A 25,308-nucleotide genomic window follows, 5' to 3' on the forward strand; every position below is an offset into this window, starting at 1 on the left:
ATGTTTGGGTTGATTTCTGGTGTTTCTATTCTGTTCCATTGGTCCATCCATCTGTTTCTGTACCAGTACCATGCTGTTTTGATTATAAAAGCCCTGTAGTATGCCCTGAAATCTGGTAATGTGATGCCTCCAGCTTTGTTTTTGTTGTACAAGATTGCTTTAGCTATTCGAGGTCTCCTGTGCCTCCATATGAATTTCAGCATCATTTTTTCCAGATCTGAGAAGAATGTCTTTGGTATTTTGATTGGTATTTCATAGAGTCTATAAATTGCTTTTGGGAGAATGGACATTTTGATGATATTGATTCTTCCAATCCATGAGCATGGAAGATTCTTCCATTTTTTGGTATCCTCTTCTATTTCTTTAAGATTTTGTAATTCTCATCGTAGAGATCTTTGATGTCCTTGGTTAAGTTTATTCCAAGGTATTTCATTGTTTTTCTGGCTATTGTGAATTGGGTTGATCTTAGAAGTTCTTTCTCAGCCATGGCATTGCCTGTGTATATCCTGCTACTTTGCCAAACTCTTCTATGAGTTCCAATAGTCTCCTAATAGAGTTCACTGGATACCCTAAATAAAGAATCATATCATCTGCAAAGAAGGATAGTTTGACTTCTTCTTTCCCAATTTGTATCCCTTTAATTTCTTTTTCTTGCCTAATGGCTCTGGCTAAAACTTCCAGTACTATATTGAATAGCAGTGGTGAGAATGGGCATCCCTGTCTGGGACCAGATCTCAGTGGAAATGCTTCCAACTTTTCCCCATTCAATAGGATGCTGGCCGTGGGTTTTTCATAAATTGCTTTGATTGTGTTGAGGAATGTTCCTTCTATACCTAATTTGCTTAGAGTTTTATCATGAAAGGGTGTTGTATTTTATCAAATGCTTTCTCTGCGTCTTTGAGATAATCATATGGTTTTTCTTCTGCAGTCTGTTACTGTGGTGTATCACATTGATTGATTTGCAAACCTTGAACCATCTCTGCATACCTTGGATAAATCATGGGGGGCCTTTTTAAAAAAGAATTATTGCTTATTTATTTGAAAGGCAGAGTTACAGAAAGATGAAAGATAGAGAGAAAAAGATCTTCCATCAGCTGGTTCATTCTCCAAATGGTTGTAATGGCTAGGGCTTGGCCAGGCCAAAGCCAGGAGCCTGAAATTTCTTCCAGGCTCCCACATGGGTTCAAGGGCCCAAACACTTGGACCACCTTCCACTGCCTTCTCAGGAGTATTAGCAGTGAGCTGTATTGGAAGTAGAGCAACCAGGACTCGAACCAACATCCATATGGATTCCAGCATCTCAGGCAGAGGCTAACATGCTATGCTATAATGCCAGCCCCTTTGGAGGTCTTTTATAAAACAATATTCAAAAGCAGCATTTCCATTCTGCCTGAGATAACTGATGTTAATTACCAAGGAGAAATTGGGCTGCTGTACCTACAAGAACAGGGAGGACCATGTCTGAAATCCTGGGGAATTTTTTAGATACTACTTAGTATTCCATGTCCATTAAAAAAATTGGTGAAAACTGTAAAAATAACCATGAAATCCAATAAAGATACACTTACTAGGAATAACATTTTCATTCTACCATTACATAAAGATCCTCATCCAGCTGATATTGGACACTGGGAAGGTGTACATGGAGTGGGTACTGAAAAAAGTAATTACAAATGTCACACATGGGCTCCTGATCAACGGCAGGCACAGGAAGAACTTGGGATCAGGGACTAATGGGAGATATTTAGAGAGTGATAGGGATGCTGGTGGTGGTAGGTGTTGTTAAGGTTTTCCTGGGGAGCTAAGGAGCTGAAAGTAGATAAATGGAGTGGGAATCTGGATTTGTCATTTAATCACATCCTGAAGGAGAACTGAATATTACTGGGAAGGTTCATCTTTTCTCTTCTTCCTGTGCTTCTTACATATCTGCATATGGTTGGACCATAGATGGCTGATTCTTGTTAAAGGCGGTTTTTCTCTCATGTAGCACCACTGACAGGGAGTTGGGTTGTAGTGAGAAATACTGACACCCAGGGATCAGTGCCCTTTGTGGTGGTACTCAACCCAAGGGCCACAGATGGCTTATTGTTCACAGGACAAAACCTAAATTCTTGCATGGCTAAGATATCTAGAACATTCATAAGCTGGCCCTCCCTGCTTTTATGGCTTCTCCAACCATTCTTCACCTCCCAAAACACTTGCTCCAGCCACACAGGCTACTCTCTATTCTCTAACAGGAAATGGTTAAGCATCTACCCAGGAACTTCCCTTCACCCTTACCTTTTCCCAAAGTAGTCAGGTGACTATAATCAGTCACCACTCTGAAAGCCTTTGTCCTGAATAAGTCCTGCAATTACTTCGTCTTTAATGAGTTACTCTAGGTTCTGGACTCCTCTGGGATGCAGAGCCCCTTAGGCTCAGGCATGGGTAGAACGAGACATGTAAGAAGGGGTGATGCAGACGTAGGTAATGACTACAGAGGCTGTATGAATGAAGGGCAGCAGGATCTTGGGTCAAGACCCTGGAGTCACCCTCAGACACCCTGAGTAAGTTGGGCAGGAGGGTGAATAAGCTGGTGCCCTAGTGTCCTTCCAACTTAAGGTCTTGGTTTCCCAGCTTGTAATGATGCTTTGTGGGACAGTTCTTCAGTATATCTTTCCTCTTCTCCATCTCTCTGCCTCTCAAGACTGTACTGCCCTGTAGAAATCTTTTTTATTAATGTTGCAGTTATAATTTTTGTTGGTGACAGTGTTCATTAATAATTGTTGTGCAATGCCTTCTCTGTCATATCATTTCAATAGGATGACTGCTCTGTGAGCACCCTTTAATGCAGCTGTTTTAAGCCCTGTCTTTTAGAATCATCTATGTACATTTAAAAATTTTGCACAGGCCTCCCTCAATTTGTAATTCAATATAAATGAAAGGCCTAGTAAAGTAATATTTAATCACTTATAGAGTTTATTTCTCTATTTGGAAGGCAGAGACAGAGAATGCTCCCAGGTGCTGATTCACTCCCTAAATGCTCACAATGACCAAGCCCAAAGCCAGAAGCTGGGAACACAAGCCAGGTCTCCCATGTGGGTTACAGGAACCCAATTACTTGAATTATCGTCGCTACTTCCCAGCATCTGCACTGGAAGGAAACTGGAGTCAGGATCTGGACCTAGGAATCAAACCCAGGTACTCCTATCAGGGATGTGGGCATCTTAACTCAGGACTTTATGGGAGTGATGATTCTAGCTTGATAGAGTTGTTCTGTCTTTAAGCTGGGGAATGGCAGGCAGCTAACAAATGTTAATGACACCTGGATCATATTCAGGTGCCTTACCCATTGTGTGCTCTGCTGAACTCAAGAGGATCCTCACCTGAATGGAGTTCACTGTATAAGGTGAGGTGACTGGCTGCAAACTAATGATCTAGGGTATTGAGTGTTACAGTGTGAGTACAGGCTGGGGTGAAAGTATAGCATCAGGTCTGGAAACACAAGGAAGGTTTAGCTGAGCAAGTGATATGTAATATATACGAATAAGTACAGGTAAGCCAGGTTAAACGGGAGCAGAGGGGAAAGGGTGCTATGTGGAAGGAAAAGCGAGTTCAAAGGTTTGGAAGTAAGAAATTATGTTTAAGTCCATCATTGTTCTAGAGTGGGACGCAAGAGTCATTGTGGGGGCCGGTGCTATAGTGCAGCAGGTTAAAGCCCCAGCCTGTGTTATCAGCAGCCCATATGGGCGTCCATTCGAGTCCTGGTTGCCCCACTTGCTATCCAGCTCTCTGTTACGGCCTGAGAAAGTAGCAGAAGATGGCCCAAATGCTTGGGCCCCTGCACTTACATGGGAGACGCAGAAGAAACCCCTGGCTCCTGGCTTCAGCTCAGCTCAGCTATGGCCGTTGAGGTCATCTGGGGAGTGAAGCAGTGGATGGAAGACCTTTCTCCCTCTCTCTGGCTCTACCTCCCTCTTAACTGTCTTTAAAATAAAATAAATCTTAAAAAAATAAAAAGAATCATTGTGGAGCCAGATGAGAATATGGAGGTAGGCACAAGTATCACAATGAAACATAATTTGTATCCTTCAAAGGGTCTTTGACTTTAAGAGAAGTGAGCACTCACTGAAATGTTAGTAAGAAAAGAAATGATCAGATTTTCACCTTAGAGTTCCCCCCACTGTATGAATGAAACATTCAAGGAGAAGGGCATTGATCAGGAAGGCAAAGATATTAATTCAGAGGCTGTTTCAACAGTCCAGGGGAGAGAACATGCCATCCTGATCTGGCAGTGTGGTGTTGGTGTAAGAAGTAGAATGAGATGAGAGAGTGGAGGAGTAAGAGGGTGGAAAAGTGAAAGGTGAGATCATGAGTTTCCTTTGAGATCTGTTGTGCTTAACATGCCTGTGACACATCCACAGAAGATAATTATTGAGCAACAGGATTCAGAATTACCTGGATGAGAAAGACATTTAAGTCTGATAGTTAAATGATAACCTAAGACATTGAGTAGATGACTTTTTCATGAGGTATACAATTTCTTGGGATATATAATTCACATAGAATTATAAAAGAATGATGTTTACAAAAAGCCCTGAGGAAAACCAACATATAAGATACTGAAAGGGGTGCTGGCATTGTGGTGTAGCAGGTAAAGCCACTGCCTATAATACTGGTATCTTGCATGGGCACCATATCCAGGTGCTCTACTTCTAATCAAGCTCCCTGTTAGTGGCCTGGGGAAAGCAGTAGAAGATGGTCCAATGTTTGGGCCCCTGTCACCCATGTGGGAGACCCAGAGAAAGCTCTTGGCCCTAACTTTGGTCTGGCTCAGCCCTGACTATTGCGGCCATCTAAGGAATGAACCAGTAATTGGAAAGTCTCTGTCTTCTACCACCCTCTGTAACTCAGACTATCAAATAAATATCTTTTTTAAAAACAAGTACTGACAGAGCAGGAGTGAATTACACTTATCAAGGATGCCCAACCAGGTGGGTAAAAGGAAAACTAACATATTTTATGTCTCAGAAGCAAATAGAAAAGTATGTTTTAGAAATGATGGAATATAGTTAACATGTTAAAGAGATGTGAAGAAAATAGGTTGTTTATAATTATATAGATTCTGTGCTCGCTTCGGCAGCATGTATAATTATATAGATTCTAATTACAGAAATTTGAAATTTAGAAATTACTTTCATTGTGACGAGACTGAAAGGAAACATCTTTTCAGATAATGTATCATAGTAATATAATCAATGTAAGTTCAAGTTTTGTTGGACATGGTTATTTCCTCTTAAAGGTACTAGCAACAAACATGATAGGAAACCAAACCACTGTGTCAGAGTTCCTCCTCCTGGGCCTGCCCATCCAGCCACAGCACAAAAACCTCTTCTACGTCCTGTTCCTGGCCATGTACCTGACCACCATGCTGGGGAACCTCCTCATCATTGTCCTCATTCACCTGGACTCTCATCTCCACACGCCCATGTATTTGTTTCTCAGCAACTTGTCCCTCTCTGACCTCTGCTTCTCCTCTGTCACAATGCCCAAATTGCTGCAGATCATGCAGAGCCAAGTCCCATCCATCCACTATGCAGGATGCCTGGCCCAAATGTACTTCTTCCTGTTTTTTGCAGACCTGGAGAGCTTCCTCCTTGTGGCCATGGCCTACGACCGCTATGTGGCCATCTGCTTCCCCCTGCACTACACCAGCATCATGAGCCCCAAGCTCTGCTTCTGCCTGGTGGCGCTGTCCTGGGTGCTGACCACGTTCCATGCCCTGCTGCACACCCTGCTCATGGCCAGGCTGTCTTTCTGTGCAGACAACAGGATCCCCCACTTTTTCTGTGATATGTCTGCTCTTCTGAAGTTGGCCTGCTCTGATACCCATGTCAATGAATTGGTGATATTTGTCATGGGAAGCACATTTCTTGTCATCCCCTTCCTACTCATCACAATGTCCTATATAAGGATTGTGTCTTCCATTATCAAGGTTCCTTCTGCGCGGGGCATCCGTAAGGCCTTCTCCACCTGTGGCTCCCACCTGTCTGTGGTGTCATTGTTCTATGGGACAGTTATTGGTCTCTACCTAATCCCATCAGCCAATAATTCTACTGTGAAAGAGACTGTCATGGCTATGATGTATACTGTGGTGACTCCCATGCTGAACCCCTTCATCTACAGCCTGAGGAACCAAGACATAAAGGGAGCCCTGGGAAGAATTGACTGTGGAAAGAAGACTCTCTTCTCTCTAGGATGGTAACAAGTATTTTTACACAATTTTATCCTTTACGTATACTTAATTGATGCTGAAATATTATTCCAAGTTTTACTGTACCAAGGAACCTCTGTTAAAATGGTGTACTACAATATGCCTGTCCTGTAGTTCAAAAGAGAGTCTCATAGAATGGCGGATGTCCTAAATAGCACTCTGGCCTCAGAATCAGCCCTAAAGGCATTCAGATCTGGCTGAAAAGCCCATGAGAGTATTTCAGGCATGGAAAGCCAAGACACTCTGGCAAAAGATCTCTGTGAGTGAGATCTCAGTGGAAAGAACAGGTCTTCAAAGAAGGAGGTACCTTTCTCTGAAGGGAGGAGAGAACCTCCACTTTGACTATGACCTTGTCTAAACAACATAAGAGTCGGAGAACTCAGAGGGCTTCCATAGCCTTGGAAACTCATGACTGGAGCATAGGGAGATTACTGATGCCATAGACAGGAGTGTCAATTGGTAAAGTCAACAACAGGAGTCACTGTGCACTTACTCCTCATGTAGGATCTCTGTCCTTAATGTGCTGTGCATTGAGATTTAATGCTATAACGAGTACTCAAATAATATATTTCACTTTGTGTTTCTATGGGGGTGCAAACTGTTGAAATCTTTACTTAATGCATACTAAACTGATCCTCTGTAAAAAAAAAAAAGAAACTATCAACTCCCAACTTGACTCTCACTGGGATTAAACATGACAATAGGTCTGATCTGATTTCATCATCATTAAAAAAAATCATCTATTATTTTTCACTTTATGTTTCTGTGTGGGAGCAAACTGTTGAAATCCTTACTTAATGTATACTAAGCTGATCTTCTGTATATTAAGATAATCGAAAATGAATCTTGATGTGAATGGAAGGGGAGAGGGAGTGGGAAAGGGGAGGGTTGTGGGTGGGAGGGACGGTATGGGGGGAAGCCATAGTAATCCATTATTCGTACTTTGGAAACGTATATTCATTAAATAAAAGTTAAAAAAAAAAAAAGAACCACTACTTTAAATAACTCCATGAATACATATATAAACAATAAAATGATTACTAGTCTATGTTTAGATTGAGGGTTTTTTTAACTTCCACGTAAGAGAGGTTGGGTTAGGGGTTTTTCAAATCAAGAGTAAGAAGGCACAAGCTACTAGTGCTACACAGCATAGTGGGGGTGCCTACATAGTTCACAATAACATTTTCATGCCTTTTTAGTAAACAGAAGACAGGAGCTCCAAGGCTCTAATCATAAAGTAAAGACAGGAAAAATTATTTGTCCTGATTTTATTACTATGCGTTGTATACATGCATTTAAATATAACACTGTACATATCACACCATAAATATGTCTAACTGTCATTAACCAAAATTTTAAAGAATGGTTAAGTTTCAAATGCTTGAAAAGACATGCTTTATTATATTATCTGGAATTATGTTTTGAATATTGCATTTTAAATAGTCCTCTGTAATCTTATAGTGCTTGTAATCAATACTAAATAATATCCAAACATCTGAACCTCCAGCCTTCCTTCAATGTCTCCTATATATATCCTTCTTCAAAAGTGCTCACATCATTTTATCTCTTAACTTTCCCCCCATTTTGATTTATTTTCATGTCTACATAGTCTTTTTTGATCCAGCCTGACCTTTAGTTGATCTAACCCTTTGACACAGTGATGTATTTTGTGTCTACTTGTCAATTAACTAATACTCAGGGGCCTTGGAATTTTTGCTTCCCCAGGAATACAGAAAGACACTACAAGCTGGCAAAATTTTCACTTTTTAAGGATGCCTCTTACTTTGGACTTTACAAAAGAAATTCATGTCTGTGTTTTTATTCTACTCTCATGACAACTAGAGCTTTTCAACAGTACTGAAAAACCCACGCAGAACAATTAGGAAATGAAAGAATTGAAAGATATCTGAATTAGAAAAGAAAAGGTGCAATGTCTGTGTTTGCTTAACTGATTTTGTACACAGAAATCCTAAAGACTCCATCAAAAAGCTGTTAAAGCTAATAAATTAATTTGATATAGTAGGATACATTAACATACAGAAACCAGTCATATTTGTATACTGTAACAATGAACTATCTGAAAACAAAATGTTTAAAAATTTCACTTACATTAGCTACAAAAGATATTCAGAAATTAATTTAACCAAAGAAGCAAATATCTTTACATCAAAGATTTAAAACATTAATGAAATATGTTGAAGATAAAAATAAATGGAAAGATATTCCATATTTAGGAATTGGAGTTACTTGTTTAATGTCCACACTATACAGATCAACCTACAGATACAATATAATCTCTAGCAAAATTCAATGTCATTTTCCAAAAGAAAAAATCCTGAAATCAATATGAAACTACTGAAGAAAAGACCCTTAATAGATAAGACAACCTTGTGCAAGAAGAACAAAGCTGAAAACATCATACTATCTGATTTCAAAACATGTTGCAATTATATAGTAATGAATCAGCAAGATATTGTCATAAAACACATACACATTGCCCAATGGCAAAACAAAGAAGCCAGAAATGAACCCACACATTATAGTCAATGGATTTTTAGTAAAGGTGCCAAAACTACACAATGGGAAAAGGACAATATCTTCAATAAATGGTGTTAGAACACTGGAGATTCACATGTAAATAAAACAGAATTGGACTCTTATACAAAAATTAAAGACTTAAACAATTAACAGAGTGAACAATCTAAAGAATAAGAGGAAATATTTACAAACCATGTCTGAAAAAGGGCAATATCCAGAATATATATATATATACACACACATATATATATATAACTCAAAAAACCCAACAGCCAAAAAGAATATGATAATCCAACTAAATCTGGATACTAGATCTAAACAAACATTTGTCAAAGGAACAAATACAAATAGCCAACAAGTACATGAAAAAATGCTATCACTAATCATCAAGGAAACACACGTTAAAACTACAATAAGATATGGCCTCACTCCAGTTAGACTGGCTATTATCAAAAAAAAAAAAATAACAAGTGTTTATGAGAATGTAGAAAAAAATGGAACTCTTACACACTGTAGGTAGGAATGTGAATTAACATAACCAGTACAGAAAAAAAGTATAGATAAATAAAAAGAGTGGCCATATGTATAGTAACCTTACCAGTGAAAATATATCCAAGTGAAACACTCCTATGCCTTTTGCCACACTATTCATAATAGCCAAGAAATTGACACAACCTAAATGTCTGTTAATTCATGAATGGATAAAGAAAATGTGGTACATACAAACAATAGAATACTATTCATATATAACTATATATAATATATATAATATGTATATAATATATATAATAGAATACTATTAATATAAAGGATGAAATCCTGTCACTTGCTACCCTACGAATGAAACTAGAGGACATCATGCTAAGTGAAATAATCTAGGCATAAAAAGGCAAACAAGAGGTAAAAGTTCATGAAAAATGGAGTTAAAATATAATGCTAATTTTCCATGAACCTTTTGAAGTCTCCTTGTATACTGACCTGCATAACTTCATTTACATGGAGAATCCAAAAATATCAAGTTTATAGAGATGTAAAGTAGAGTAGTGGTTATCAGAGCTAGGGAAGGAATAGAAGCTGTTGGAGAAAGGGTACAAAGTTTTATTTAGGTTGGAGGAATAAGCATTTGAAGCCTATTGTACAACAAGGCTAGTAACAATGTTAATAATAACCCAATAGAGGTCAGTGCTGTGGTTCAGCAGGTTAAAGTAAGGGCCTGCCATGCCTCATCCTATTTGGGTGCTGGTTTTGAGTCCCAGCTGCTCCATTTCTGATCAGCTCCCTGCTAATGTGCCTGGGAAAGCAGCAGAGGATGCCCCAAGTGCCTGGGCCCCTGCACCCATGTGGGAGACTCAGAAGAAATTATTGGTTCCTGGCTTCACCCTGGCCCAACCCTAGACACTGTGGCCATTTGAGAGTGAACTAGCAGATGAAGACCTCTCTCTCTCTGTCTAGCCTTCTTTATAATATACCTCTGCCTTTCAAATGAATAAAATAAATCTTTTTAAAAAACACTGATAACGTTAGTTAAGAATAAAGTTATGCAAACTTCAGAAGTACTTAGAGAATGTTTCCATGACAAAAAAGGTAAGTATTAGAGCCAGTATTGTAGTGCAGTGGGTTAAGCTGCACTTGTGATACCAGCATCCCATGTGAGTACCAGTTCAAGTCCCAGGTACTCCGCTTCTTACATCGCTCCCTGCATAAGCACCTGGGAAAGCAGTGGAAGATGGGTCCCTTCCACCCGTGTGGGAAACCCAACTGGAGTTCCAGGCCTGGCCCAACCCAACCATTGCAGCCATTTCAGGCATGAACCAGCAGATGGAAGATCTCTCTCCCTCTCTCTCTATAACTTTGCCTTTCAAATACATAAAATAGATCTTTTTAAAACCAGGTAGAATTTTTGCTTTAATAATTTCATAATGTATATATATATACATATATATATATCAAAACAGCACATTGTACCTATAAACAATGACTATTTCTCATTTAATAATAAAGCAAAATAAATTTTTAAATATTAAAGATCTAGGCAAGATCTATATGATGAAAACACTGGTAAAAGTAATCAAATATTACTCTTGTATAATAAACATACCATGTTCAATGACTGAAAGACTTACTGTTAAGATCTTGATTTTCTAAACTGATCTAGATAGTCAACACAATTCCAATCAAAATTCCAACAGATGTTTTGGTCCACAAATTGATAATTATGTTCCACAGGCAAGAAACTAAAAACCACAATTCACTTCAGAAGAGAAAAACCAAGTAACAGGACTCATAATACCTGGTTTCCAGACTTATCATGAAGCTACAATAAGCAGAAAAATGTGTTATTTAAAAAAGATAGAAATATACATCAGTATGGAGTGTGCAGAAGAGCATGGAGATACAAGAAACTGACCCACTCGTGCATCTTCCATTGGTTTGCACCTTCCAAAGATACAATGAAAATTCAGTGGAACAAATGAAAAGATTGAATTTCCATATGCAAAAAAAGCAAACTTCGCTCTACACCACACACTCAACAATTAGCTCAAATGCATCCTAGATCTGAACATTTGGAGGAGTGCTAAAAGCTTCCCCAATCCCAGAGAAGATGCAAGGAGCACATGGAGAATGATGGAAGTGGGGAGTTGTTGAGTTGTATCTACCAAAGCCAGTCGAAATCGGCACAGAACTGGTTTCTGCAGCTTTGGCTACAGTAAAAGGTACCTGAAAGAACCTCAAACGGTGAACTGGAAATGTGTGGTCCTCAAGACGTGTGCATTTTCTGCCAAGGGTTAAAAGACAGTTTCGTTCAACTGGAAGTTGAACCTGCCCCAAGTCCTTTAGATTCTTAGGTAACACACACACACGCTGGTGGAGGGGTGGTAATTCCGCCTCGGGTAAAGGATATTGACCACCAAGAGAAAGTAAAGCACACATGGGCACACAAGGGCAGCAGGAAGAACCATGCCTGAAATTCGGGGGAATTCTTTGGATGTCACTCAGTAGTTCCATTTCCATTAATGAAACCTACAAGAATCCAGTAAAGGCAAGACCAGTGAAGATGCACATTCTCTGGGAATTAGAATTTCCTATGAGCCATTATGTAAAGATCCTCACCAGCCAATCATGGTTAATGGAAAGATGAACAAGAAATGGGTACTGGAATTATAATTGCCACACATGACTTCATGATCAGTTGCAGGCACACGAAGCAATTGACATTAGGAGGTAACAGGACATGTAGGGAGAGCAGAATGGATGACGGCAGTGGACGATACTTCTGAGGTTTCCCTAGAGAGCTAAGGATATGAAAGGCAGTTAACAGAATGAGAACCTGGGTTTCTCTTTTAATCACGGCCTGAGGCAGAATGTGCAGAATCTGGGAGATTCATCATTTCTCTTGTTCCTGTCCTGCCTGGATTTCTATGTATGATTGATTCAGGAGCGGACTCTTGTTATCAGTTTTTCTCTCTGCTGGGGACTGCCTACAGAGAAGTGGGTTATAGTGAGAGAGCCTGACATTTGGACATCTTTCCAAGCATGGATGTGTCTTTCCTGATGGTACTCCACTCACTGATCACTCATGGCTTCTTCATGTCCATAGGACAAAGCCTAAATTCTTACATGGCTATGGTCTACCTTTTATGTTACATTCTCTTAACAGGCTGGTTAAGCACCCATCACAAACTTCTCTCCATCCCCACCTTTCCCCAAGGTGTAGTCGGGTATGACCCAGGACTGTGCTCACTGCTGTGGGACTCTGGAGAGTCCTGTCCTGGTGAGGTCCTGGGCAATTACTTTGTCCCTAATGAGTTACTCCAGGATGTGGCCTCCTCTGGGACGCAGGGCCCTTTAGGCCCAGGGATGGGGAGAACAAGTATGTAAGAAGCAGCAACGCAGACACTGATCATGAGAGCAAAGGCTGTCCCCTCTGATGCCTGTCGTGAGCAAAGGGAAGCAGATCTGGAGCCCCAGCCCTGAGCCCCCAGCCCTGAGCCACCTTTAGAACCCTGGGTAAGTTGGACAGGATGGTGAATGAGCTGGCAGTGCCTCAGTGTCCCTCCTTAGTTTCCAGGTTGTATGAATCACTTTTCAGCTGTGATAACGTTCCTCTTCTCCATCTCTCTGCCTCCTACAACTGTGCCACACTGTAGAAATACTTTAAGTAATCTTCTCCTAGTACAATTTTTTAAATGATAGTCGCCATTATTCTCACTTACTGTACAATGTATTTTCAGTGAGCATATCATTTCAACATAATAACTCTGTAAAGCAGTCTCTTTTAAACATATTGATTTATTTAATTGAAAGATATTTGCAGAGATAGAAGAGACACAGAGACAGAGAGAGATCTTCCATCTGCTGGCTCATTCCCCAAATAGCTGCAATGGCCAGGGCTCAGCCAAACTGAAGTCAGGAGCAAGAAGCTTGATCCAGGTTTCCCACATGGGTGCAGGGGTCCAAGAACTTGGGCCATCTTCCACTGTTCCCAGACACATTAGCAAGGAGCTGGCTTCAACGTGGAGCAGCTGAGCAAACTGAACACCAAAATGAACACCTGTTCTTTCCTGACTGTCCCACTTTGAATGAAATAAATCTTTAAAAAAAAGGCTCTTCCCACACATGTGGATGGATGCTTCTCCTCTGCTTTCCTAATCAGCTTTGAGAAAAAATGGAATGTGTTAGTGATCCCCAGAAAATATAGCAGAAGTAACAGTGTGTGCATGTACACTCAAAAAGTTGTAGGAAAACAGAAAAATGATTTTATTTTGGTGTAAAAAATTTTAATACATAAACATGTATATTATGAAAATGGGCATGTATTCCAAAAGGTTTTACACCAGAATTAATTCATGCTGTTAGTTCCATATCTCCATGAACTTTTTCAAGTACACTCATATACACATGCACACACATGATTAATTTTAAGGAACTATTTCACATGATTATAGGAGCTGATAAATCTGATATCATTAGGGTAGGTTGGCAAGTGAAGACCCTGGGGAGACCTGATGTTTTAGCCTTGAGTTCAAAGCACTCTGGAGACAGAAACTGTCTTCTTCAGGGGACATCAGACTTTTCTCTTAAAATCTATTGATTCCATTATGCTCAGCACATTGTGGAAAATAATCCACTTTACTCACAATCTAATTATTTCAATGTTAAGCACTTTACAAAATATCTTCACAATACCTACATCAAGTATTTTAGAAAAAACTTGTTACCAAGACCTAGCCACATTATTTTTTTTTGACAGGCAGAATGGACAGTGAGAGACAGACAGAGAGAAAGGTCTTCATTTGCCGTTGGTTCACCCTCCAATGGCCGCCGCGGCTGGTGCACCGTGGCCGGCGCACCACACTGATCCAAAGCCAGGAGCCAGGTGCTTCTCCTGGTCTCCCATGGGGTGCAGGGCCCAGGGACTTGGGCCATCCTCCACTGCACTCCCGGGCCACAGCAGAGAGCTGGACTGGAAGAGGAGCAACCGGGACAGAATCCGGTGCCCCAACCAGGACTAGAACCCGGTGTGCCGGTGCCACAGGCGGAGGATTAGCCTATTGAGCCACGGTGCCAGCCACCAAGACCTAGCCACATTGACGTGTAAAATTATTACATAGGATATGGAACCCTGAAGATCTCAAGTGAACAATTCAGGATAGAAACCATATTTCTTCCTTTAATTCCTCCCATAATTTATTAAATTCTCATATTTATTTTTTCTACATCAAAGTCCATGACATCATGTCCATTTCAGCATCAAGATGTATGGACTCGGTCAACTGTATTGTTAAAAATAGTATATCTGGGCCAGCACCACGGCTCACTAGGCTAATCCTCCGCCTTGTGGCACCGGCACACCGGGTTCTAGTCCCGGTCAGGGCGCCAGATTCTGTCCCGGTTGCCCTTCTTCCAGGCCAGCTCTCTGCTATGGCCTGGGAGTGCAGTGGAGGATGGCCCAGGTCCTTGGGCCCTGCACCCCATGGGAGACCAGGATAAGTACCTGGCTCCTGCCATTGGATCAGTGTGGTGCGCCAGCCGCAGCGCGCTGGCCGCAGCAGCCATTGGAGGGTGAACCAACGGCAAAGGAAGACCTTTCTCTCTGTCTCTCTCTCTCACTGTCCACTCTGCCTGTAAAAAAAAAATAGTATATCTGAGGTTCCCTAATATTTTGTGATACAAAATTGTATCTTAAACTTGGATAGATTGCCAAAAATTCATGCCAAATAGTTAAGGCTAGAGATTTTTAATTTTGAGATGATTTAATAAATGTAGTTATTTTAACATAATGGGGTTTTGCTCCTTTAAAGTTGAAGGAATCCACATCTCAGCCTGAAGAAAAGTGAATGGACATTGTGAAACATCAGGCACTGCACCAAATGCTGGCCGTGCCCCAGTCATCAGGGAAGTCGACTAAACGAGTAATCAAGGGCCTTGACCGCTGCAGGGTGAGTTCAGGATGGGATGGAAGCATAGTAGCAGGCCTCACCAAGTCTGGAGACACAGAAAGGTTTAGTTGAGCAGGGACAGGAAATACACCTGAAGGATGAGCAGGTGAGGGAGGGTGCAAAAGGAATGAAGTGGTAGGCAGGAGGGACAACAAGACGAGGGTGTTTCAGTCCAGCATTGCTGGAGGGTGGGATGCAGGGGTCATTGTGGGGCAAGATGAGAGTGTGCAGCTAGGCAAGGGCGAGGTTATGAAGCAATGTTTGTATCCTTGAAAGGAGTTTTGCCTTTATTTTATGAGGAATGAGAATCTCTCAGACCATTCATCAAAAGAGAGATGATCCTGGGGCTGACTTCATGATGCAGAGGGTTAAGCTGCCACTTGCAATGCTGGCATCTCATATCTGAGTGCTGGATCAAGACTCTATTTCTTCATTTGCAATCCTGCTTCCTGCTAATGTGCCTGGGAGTCAGCAGATGATGATTCAAGTACTTGGGCCGCTGCCACCCGTGTGGGAGACCCAGCTGTAGTCCCAGGCCCCAAGCTTTTGGTTGACCCACTCCCAGTCATTGCAGCCATTTGGAGAGTAAACCAGCAGATGGAAGATCTCTCTCTCTCTCTCTGCCTTTCAAATAAAATAAATTATCTTAAAAAGATAGATGGGCCAGTGCCGCGGCTCAATAGGCTAATCCTCCGCCTGTGGCAACGGCACACTGGATTCTAGTCCCAGTTGTTCCTCTTCCAGTCCAGCTCTCTGCTGTGGCCCGGGAGGGCAGTGGAGGATGGCCCAAGTGCTTGGGCCCTGCACCTGCATGGGAGACCAGGAGAAGCACCTGGCTCCTGGCTTCGGATCAGCGCAGTGCACAGGCCGCAGTGGCCCTTGGAGGGTGAACCAACGGTAAAGGAAGACCTTTCTCTCTGTCTGTCTGTCTCTCACTGTCCACTCTGCCTGTCCAAAAAAAAAAGAGAGAGAGAGAGAGATGATAAGATTTTCATTTATGTTGAGGGAAATAAGCTGGACACACACACAAAAATACTGCGTGTTCTCCCTTTTATGTAGAAGCTAAAATTAAAAAAAAAAATAAAAAATATAAGCCAAAAAGAGAAATGCCTGTTTATCAGTATTGCTGCAAATACAGTTTTGCAAAACTTTGTTTTGTATCTTTGTGAAACCACTGGTTAAGCTACTATAGTTTTAATGATCTGTGATTATTTTAAAATTCACTGGATATGGGGGAAATAGTCATCTTTTCATTTGATTCTTATTTATAGCCACTGCTACATGCCTGCTGAGCTATGGTCTTTTCACTGTATTCGCTGGATCATTAGGCCTTTGACTATGAAGTAATTTTAAAATACAATATCTCAAAAAATAAAGACAGATAGCAAGGTAGAGAAACAGAGAGGGCAGAAGAGAAATGTTATATTCTTAGAATTGTATGTATGAACTGTATTGAATCATTCCTCTTTTTTTAATAACACATTAACATTAGAATTGATGATAATTGTGTTGTAGTAATTTACATGCATTTGCTGTGGCCCTAACAATCTATTAATAAAGTCCTCTAAAATTAAAATAAATAAAAAATTTAAAAATCCATAGGAAAAATGTTTTATCTTAGAATGCCACATGTGAATGAAGCATCTTTAAGGAGAAGGGTATTAAGGCAGAAGACGAGAAGAGTAGAGAGGATTTTTTAATAGTCCAAGTAAGGTAAGATCTGTTTGGTCTAAGATTGTGGTGTTGGGTTGAGGAGTCAATGAATCAGAGTGAGATGAAGTATGAAATCTATGACAGCTATATTGGAACTGATGGTGAGAGAAGGAATGAACGAGAAAAAGCTCACATATTTCTGATCCTAGATTCCTTTCACTGAAATATGAGAGAGTGGAGGAGGAGGTTGGGAGAGGGAAAAGTTGAGATCATGAGTTTCATTTGGGATCTCGAGCTTATGGTGCCCATGAGCCATCCATAGAAAATAATGGGATAGAGTTCTCTGTGTCAGAAAGATGTCTGCACCTGATATTTAAATAGTAATCTAAGACACTGAGTAGAAGGATTTTTCTTGGGAGTATTCATACAATTAAAAGAAAAAAAGGCTTGACGAACTTTAACAAGTAAGAAAGTGACATGGGGCTGGCACCGTGGCACAGTGGGTTAATATTCTGATTGCGGCACCAGTATCCCATGTGGGCGCCAGTTCTAGTCCCAGTTGCTCATCTTTCAATCTGGCTCTCTGCTATGACCTGGGAAGGCAGTAGGGGATGGCCCAAGTGCTTGGGTCCCTGCATCCATGTGGGAGACCCAGAACAGGCTCCTGGATCCTGGATCCTGGCGTCAGATCAGGCGCAGCTCTGGCTGTTGTGGCCATTTGGGAGTGAACCATGGATGGAAGCCCCTAAACTCTGTCTCTCCCTCTCTCTGTAATTCTACTTCTCCAATAAATAAATAAAATCTTTAAGAAAAAGAAAAAAAGTGACAGAACAGTAGCCAATTAAAGTTACTGAGGATAACCAACCAGGAAGATAAAAGTAATGTATTTCATGCCTCAGAAGAAAATAGAAAAGAATGTTTTAGAAAAGATAGAATGTTGTAATTTTAATGAGAAGTAAAGAAAGTCACTTACAATTACAAGCCTCTTTTTTACATGTAAGATTATTATTAGGAGTTAATATTTAATATGTGCTGGACAATTTGCAGATTCCACATAGTTCATAGATACAACTCTATAAGGATATAATCTGATTATAAAACATTGGAGTGTAGATATTATGTTCATTGTGATGATGGTGAAAAAAATAATTTTTTTCAGAACACTTAACAGTCGGCGTACCATAGAAACAATCAATCAAACTTCAACTTTTGATGGACACTACTGCTTCTGCCTAAGGGCTCTAGCAAAACAGAGCATGACTGGAAAGAACCAAACCACTGTCTCAGAGTTCCTCCTCCTAGGCCTGCCCATCCAGCCACAGCACAAAACCCTCTTCTACATCCTGTTCCTGGCCATGTACCTGACCACCATGCTGGGGAACCTCCTCATCATTGTCCTCATTCACCTGGACTCTCATCTCCACACGCCCATGTATTTGTTTCTCAGCAACTTGTCCCTCTCTGACCTCTGCTTCTCCTCTGTCACAATGCCCAAATTGCTGCAGATCATGCAGAGCCAAGTCCCATCCATCCCTTATGCAGGATGCCTGGCCCAAATGTACTTCTACCTGTTTTTTGGAGACCTGGAGAGCTTTCTCCTTGTAGTCATGGCCTACGACCGCTATGTGGCCATCTGCTTCCCCCTGCACTACACCAGCATCATGAGCCCCAAGCTCTGCTTCTGCCTGGTGGCGCTGTCCTGGGTGCTGACCACGTTCCATGCCCTGCTGCACACCCTGCTCATGGCCAGGCTGTCTTTCTGTGCAGACAACAGGATCCCCCACTTTTTCTGTGATATGTCTGCTCTTCTGAAGTTGGCCTGCTCTGACACCCATGTCAATGAGTTGGTGATATTTGTCATGGGTGGACTTGTTATTGTCATCCCCTTCCTACTCATTATCACATCCTATGCAAGGATTGTGTTGTCTATCATCAAGGTTCCTTCTGCGCGGGGCATCCGTAAGGCCTTCTCCACCTGTGGCTCCCACCTGTCTGTGGTGTCGCTGTTCTTTGGCACAATTATTGGTCTCTACCTAATCCCATCAGCCAATAATTCTACTGTGAAGGAGACTGTCACGGCAATGATGTACACTGTGGTGACTCCCATGTTGAACCCCTTCATCTACAGCCTGAGGAACAGAGACATGAAGGGAGCCCTGGGCAGAGTCATTTGTAAAAAGAAAATCCTCTTCTGCCTATGATGGCAGAACTAAAATTTTTACATAATTTATCTCATACATATATACAGATACTAATATTGGAATACTATTCCAGACTCTTTATGTGAATTTCTGTCAAAATGGCACACCACATAATCATTTAATATTAAGAAAGAAAATGTAGCTGAGCAATTTAACTAAGGGAGAGGATCTTCATGACCTGGCTGTCTCTTCCTCTTTATCTTCCTCATCTGGAAAAGCATAGTTTAAAAACTACTGGTTTTCTGGGTTGTGATACAGCAGATTAAGCCAACAACCTGCAGTGCTGGCATCCCATACAGGCACCAGCTTGAGTCCTGGTTGCTCCACTTCTGATCCAGCTCCCGGCTAATGTGCCGGGAAAGCAGTGGAGAAGAGCCCAAATGCAGAGCCCACGGGGGCATCCACATGAGACATCCAGAAGCTTCTCATGGCTCCTGGCTTCAGCCTGGCCCAGTGCTGGCTGTTTCAGCCATTTGGGGAGTGAACAAGTGGATGGAAGATCTCTCTGCCTGCCTGCCTGCCTGCCTGCCTGCCTCTCTCTCTCTCTCTCTCTCTCTCTAGCTCTGCCTTTCAAATAAAATAAATTCTTTTTTAAAAGAATTACTGTTTTAAATCATCTGCATGTCTTACATTCTTAAATTGTTATAGGACTTTTCTTATTTTATCCAGAACACCTCTTTGTTTGTGGCAGTTCTAAGTAGTTCCATATATTCTTTGCTCAGTACTAAATTAGATCAAGTGTGTTAATTATCCCAACCAACCACTAAATGTCTCCTATAAATACCCCCCAAAAGAAAATTTCACAACATTGTATCACTTAAGTACCCTCTACCCCTCCAGATTTATTTTCACATTTACAAAGACTTTCTTGGCCTGGCATGATGTTCAATATATTTTTTCTAATCCTTTACAACAATGGTGTAGTTTGGGTTTATTTAGAATTAACTAACAGCACAAGAAGATTTAAAATTTTCTCTAGTAATGAGAAAAAAGCTAGAGCTGGTACAAATAAGTTCACTTTTTAAGGATGTCTCTCTTCTATTTGATATTTTGACTTTCACAAAATAACTGTTTTTATTCCACCCTCATGACAACTTCAAGGATATTCAGAAGCTACTATCAAGGTAAAATATGCAAAATATGGAGGAGTTCAATGACTGCCCAATCAGTGTGTCAGTTGCTGAGCCTATATAATATCACAAACTATCTGACTCCAGTTTCTTTTCATTCTTTTCCAGTTCAGAAGGAAGATGGGCAACCATTCTTTTTTCAAACAGCTCCATGTATGGCAAAAGTTCCAACCTTAACTTTTTTCCTTTGTCCCACAAGTGAGGGCCTCCAAAGCCATCACCTTCATCCTCTTGTATGTTTTCCTGACCTCCACATCTTGATCTGAAGCCCAGACCTTTCTCCTGAGCTCCCAACTGCCATTTTCATCTGACTAGTGCATATCTCCACTTGAGTTTCCACGGGCAGTTCAATCACATCATGCTCAACATTCAGCTCTTTATGTCCCGTCAAGTGTCCTTAATCCTACATCCTGATTTCTGATGTCACCTTCTACAGGCTTCCTTGATCAACCACTTCTTTACATTTGATTTCATATTTCTTGAAATAATGTACTTTCTATATGGTTGTTAAGGTAACATCAGTTCTGGGGCCGGCACCGCGGTGTAGTAGGTTAAATCCCTGCCTGCGGTGCTGGCATCTCATTTAGGCACTGGTTCCTGTCCTGGATGCTCCTCTTCTAATCCTGCTCTCTGCTTATGGCCTGGGAAAGAAGTGCTTATGCCTCTGCATCCATGCGGGAGACTCAGAAGAAGTCCCTGGCTCCTGCCTTTAGACTGGCTCAGCTCCGGTCATTGCAGCCATTTGGGGAGTGAACCAGGGAATGAAAGACCCCTCTGTCTGTCTCTCCCTCTCTCTGTAACTCTGTCTCTCAAATAAATAAGTAAATTAAAAAAAAAAAAGGTAATGTTGCCAGTGCCGCAGCTCACTAGGCTAATCCTCCGCCTTGCGGCGCCAGCACACCAGGTTCTAGTCTCGGTCGGGGCGCTGGATTCTGTCCTGGTTGCTCCTCTTCCAGGCCAGCTCTCTGCTGAGGCCAGGGAGTGCAGTGGAGGATGGCCCAAGTACTTGGGCCCTACACCCCATGGGAGACCAGGAAAAGCACCTGGCTCCTGGCTCCTGCCATCGGATCAGCGTGGTGCGCCGGCCGCAGTGCACCAGCTGCAGCGGCCATTGGAGGGTGAACCAACGGCAAAAAGGAAGACCTTTCTCTCTGTCTCTCTCTCACTGTCCACTCTGCCTGTCAAAAAAAAAAAGGTAATGTCAGTTCTTATAATTGATAAACTCTGGGGGCTGGCGCTGTGGCACAGTGGGTTAACGCCCTGGCCTGAAGCGCTGGCATCCCAAATGAGCGCCAGTTCAAGACCTGGCTGCTCCACTTCCGATCCAGCTCTCTGCTATGGCCTGGGAAAGCAGTAAAAGATGGCCCAAGTCTTTGTTCCCCTGCAACCACGTGGGAGACCGGGGGAGGCTCCTGGCTCTTGGCTTTGGATAGGCGCAGCTCCGGCCGTTGCAGCCAACTGGGGAGTGAACCATCAGATGGAAGACCTCTCTCTCTCTCTGCCTCTCTTCTCTCTGTGTGTAACTCTGACTTTCAAATAAATAAAGAAATCTTTTAAAAATAATGAATAAACTCTGAAATCTCAGTGGCACAATACAAAAGAATTATCAGTTACAAGATAAAATATTAGCCTTTAAATTAGTTTCCTCTATACCAGAAATACAATGGAAACAAACCTCAACACTGAAAAAACGAGCCTGTTCTCAAGGCCAATTAGATCTGATTAGATTAGATTAGATACAAGAAGGGTTAGTGCTGTGATGCAGCAGGTTAAAGCCCTGGTCTGCAGTGCTGGCATCCCATATGGGCACTGCTTTCGATCCCAGCTTCTCCACTTCTAATCCAGCTCCCTACTAATGTGTCTGAGAAAGCAGTGGAGGATGGTCCAAGTCTTTGGGCCCCTGCACCCATGTGGGAGACCTGGAAGAAGCTCCTGGCTCCTGGCTTCAGATTGGCTCAGCTCCAGTCATGCCATTTGGGGGGGTGAACTAGCAGATGGAAGACCTCTCTCTGTCTCTGTCTCTACCTCCCTCTGTACCGCAACAAATTCTTTACTGAGATACATACAAGAATACCACAATGAAAGGAGATATACAATGGCCATGGAAAGGGTGCCTTTTTTTTTTTTTTTGACAGGCAGAGTAGACAGTGAGAGACAGAGAGAAAGGTCTTCCTTTTCCATTGGTTCACTGCCCCACCACCACCAATAGCTGCTGTGGCCGGTGCCACGCTGCAGCCGGTGCACCACGCTGATCCGATGGCAGGAGCCAGGTGCTTCTCCTGGTCTCCCATGTGAGTGCAGGGCCCAAGGACCTGGGCCATCCTCCACTGCACTCCCAGGCCATAGCAGAGAGCTGGACTGGAAGAGGAGCAACCGGGACAGAATTCGGTGCCCTGACCGGGACTAGAACCCGGGGTGCCGGTGCCTCAGGTGGAGGATTAGCCTATTGAGCCGCAGCGCCAGCCAGGGTGCCTCCTTTTAAACAGATTTTTTGAAGATTAGCCTTGACATAGTAAAATCAGTTTAAAATTATATAATTTGATGATTTTGAAGCTGTAATTTTTTTTTAAACTTTTATTTAATACATATAAATTTCCAAAGTACGACTTATGGATTACAATGGCTTCCCCCCCATACCATCCCTCCCACCCACAACCCTCCCCTTTCCCACTCCCTCTCCCCTTCCATTCACATCAAGATTCATTTTCGATTATCTTAATATACAGAAGATCAGCTTAGTATACATTAAGTATGGATTTCAACAGTTTGCTCCCACACAGAAACATAAAGTGAAAAATAATAGATGATTTTTTTAAATGATGATGAAATCAGATCAGACCTATTGTCATGTTTAATCCCAGTGAGAGTCAAGTTGGGAATTGATAATTTCTTTCTTTTTTTTTTTTTTTTTACAGAGGATCAGTTTAGTATGCATTAAGTAAGGATTTCAACAGTTTGCACCCCCATAGAAACACAAAGTGAAATATATTGTTTGAGTACTCATTATAGCATTAAATCTCAATATACAGCACATTAAGGATAGAGATCCTACATGAGGAGTAAGTGCACAGTGACTCCTGTTGTTGACTTTACCAATTGACACTCCTGTCTATGGCATCAGTAATCTCCCTATGCTCCAGTCATGAGTTTCCAAGGCTATGGAAGCCCTCTGAGTTCTCCGACTCTTATCTTGTTTAGACAAGGTCATAGTCAAAGTGGAGGTTCTCTCCTCCCTTCAGAGAAAGGTACCTCCTTCTTTGATGACCTGTTCTTTCCACTGGGATCTCACTCGCAGAGATCTTTTGCCAGAGTGTCTTGGCTTTCCATGCCTGAAATACTCTCATGGGCTTTTCAGCCAGCTCTGAGTGCCTTTAGGGCTGATTCTGAGGCCAGAGTGCTATTTAGGACATCTGCCATTCTATGAGTCTGCTGAGTATCTCACTTCCCATGTTGGATCACTCTCCCCTTTATTTACTCCATCAGTTAGCGTTAGCAGGTGCTAGACTTGTCTATGTGCTCCCTTTGACTCCCAGTCCCTCCACCATGACCAACTGTGAACTGAAACTGATCACCTGGAACAGTGAGATGGCATTGGTACATGCCACCTCGATGGGATTGAATTGGAATCCCCTGGTATGCTTCCAACTCCACCACTTGGGGCAAGTCAGCCTGAGCATGTCCCAAATTATACATCTCTTCCCTCTCCCATTCCCACCACCATGTTCAACAGGGATCACATTTCAGTTAATTTTCAACACTTAAGAATAACTGTGCATCAATTACAGATCTAAACCAGTCATATTAAGTAGAACAGATAAAAAAACTACTAAGAGGGATAATGTATTAAGTTGTTCATTAACAGTCAGGGCTATGCTGATCAAGCCACCGTTTCCCATAGTGTCCACCTCACTCCAACAGGTTTCCCTCTTGGTGTTCAGTCAGTCATCACCGATCAGGGAGAACATATGGTATTTGTCCCTTTGGGACTGGCTTATTTCACTCAGCATGATGTGTTCCAGATTCCTCCATTTTGTTGCAAATGACTGGATTTCGTTGTTTCTTACTGCGGTATAGTATTCTAAAGAGTACATATCCCATAATTTCTTTATCCAGTCTATCGTTGATGGGCATTTAGGTTGGTTCCAGGTCTTAGCTATTGTGAATTGAGCTGCAATAAACATTAGGGTGCAGACCTCTTTTTTGTTTGCCAATTTAAATTCCTTTGGGTAAATTCCAAGGAGTGGGATGGCTGGGTCGAACGGTAGGGTTATCTTCAGGTTTCTGAGGAATCTCCAGACTGACTTCCATAGTGGCTTGACCAGTTTGCATTCCCACCAACAGTGGGTTAGTGTCCCTTTTTCCCCACATCCTCGCCAGCATCTGTGGTTGGTAGATTTCTGCATGTGAGCCATTCTAACACGGGTGAGGTGAAACCTCATTGTGGTTTTGATTTACATTTCCCTGATTGCTAATGACCTTGAACATTTTTTCATGTGCCTGTTGGCCATTTGGATTTCCTCTTTTGAAAAATGTCTATTGAGGTCCTTGGCCCATCTCTTAAGTGGGTTGTTGGTTTTGTTTTTGTGGAGTTTCTTGATCTCTTTGTAGATTCTGGTTATTAACCTTTTATCTGTTGCATAGTTTGCAAATATTTTTTCCCATTCTGTCGGTTGTCTTTTCACTCTCCTGACTGTTTCTTTTGCAGTACAGAAACTTCTCAATTTGATGCAATCCCAATAGTTGATTTTGGCTTTGACTGCCTGTGCCTCCTGGGTCTTTTCCAGAAATTCTTTGCCTGTGCCAATATCTTGAAGGGTTTCTCCAATGTTCTCTAGTAACTTGATGGTGTCAGGTCGTAGATTTAGGTCTTTAATCCATGTTGAGTGGATTTTTGTGTAAGGTGTAAGGTAGGGGTCTTGCTTCATGATTCTGCACGTGGAAATCCAATTTTCCCAGCACCATTTATTGAATAGACTGTCCTTGCTCCAGGAATTGGTTTTAGATCCTTGATCAAATATAAGTTGGCTGTAGATGTTTGGGTTGATTTCTGGTGTTTCAATTCTGTTCCATTGGTCTATCCATCTGTTTCTGTA

General features: G+C 41.8%; 2 protein-coding genes across 2 annotated transcripts; both read left to right on the forward strand.

Annotated features, from left to right (window-relative positions):
* The first annotated feature begins 5,296 nt into the window (after positions 1 to 5,296).
* LOC127482569 (olfactory receptor-like protein DTMT) lies at positions 5,297 to 6,244 on the forward strand. Its single transcript, XM_070060038.1, has one exon. The coding sequence runs from the start codon at positions 5,297 to 5,299 to the stop codon at positions 6,242 to 6,244; it is 948 nt and encodes a 315-aa protein (XP_069916139.1).
* Positions 6,245 to 17,495: 11,251 nt separating this feature from the next.
* Positions 17,496 to 19,085, forward strand: LOC138845959 (olfactory receptor 1468-like). The gene is made up of 2 exons (XM_070060040.2): positions 17,496 to 17,512; positions 18,140 to 19,085. Exons 1-2 carry the CDS (start codon positions 17,496 to 17,498, stop codon positions 19,083 to 19,085), a joined length of 963 nt encoding a protein of 320 aa, XP_069916141.2.
* Positions 19,086 to 25,308: the final 6,223 nt, after the last annotated feature.

Source organism: Oryctolagus cuniculus, chromosome 17 (assembly GCF_051225735.1).
Source record: "Oryctolagus cuniculus isolate XC-2025 breed Fujian yellow rabbit chromosome 17, ASM5122573v1, whole genome shotgun sequence".
Taxonomy (NCBI): Eukaryota; Metazoa; Chordata; class Mammalia; order Lagomorpha; family Leporidae; genus Oryctolagus; species Oryctolagus cuniculus.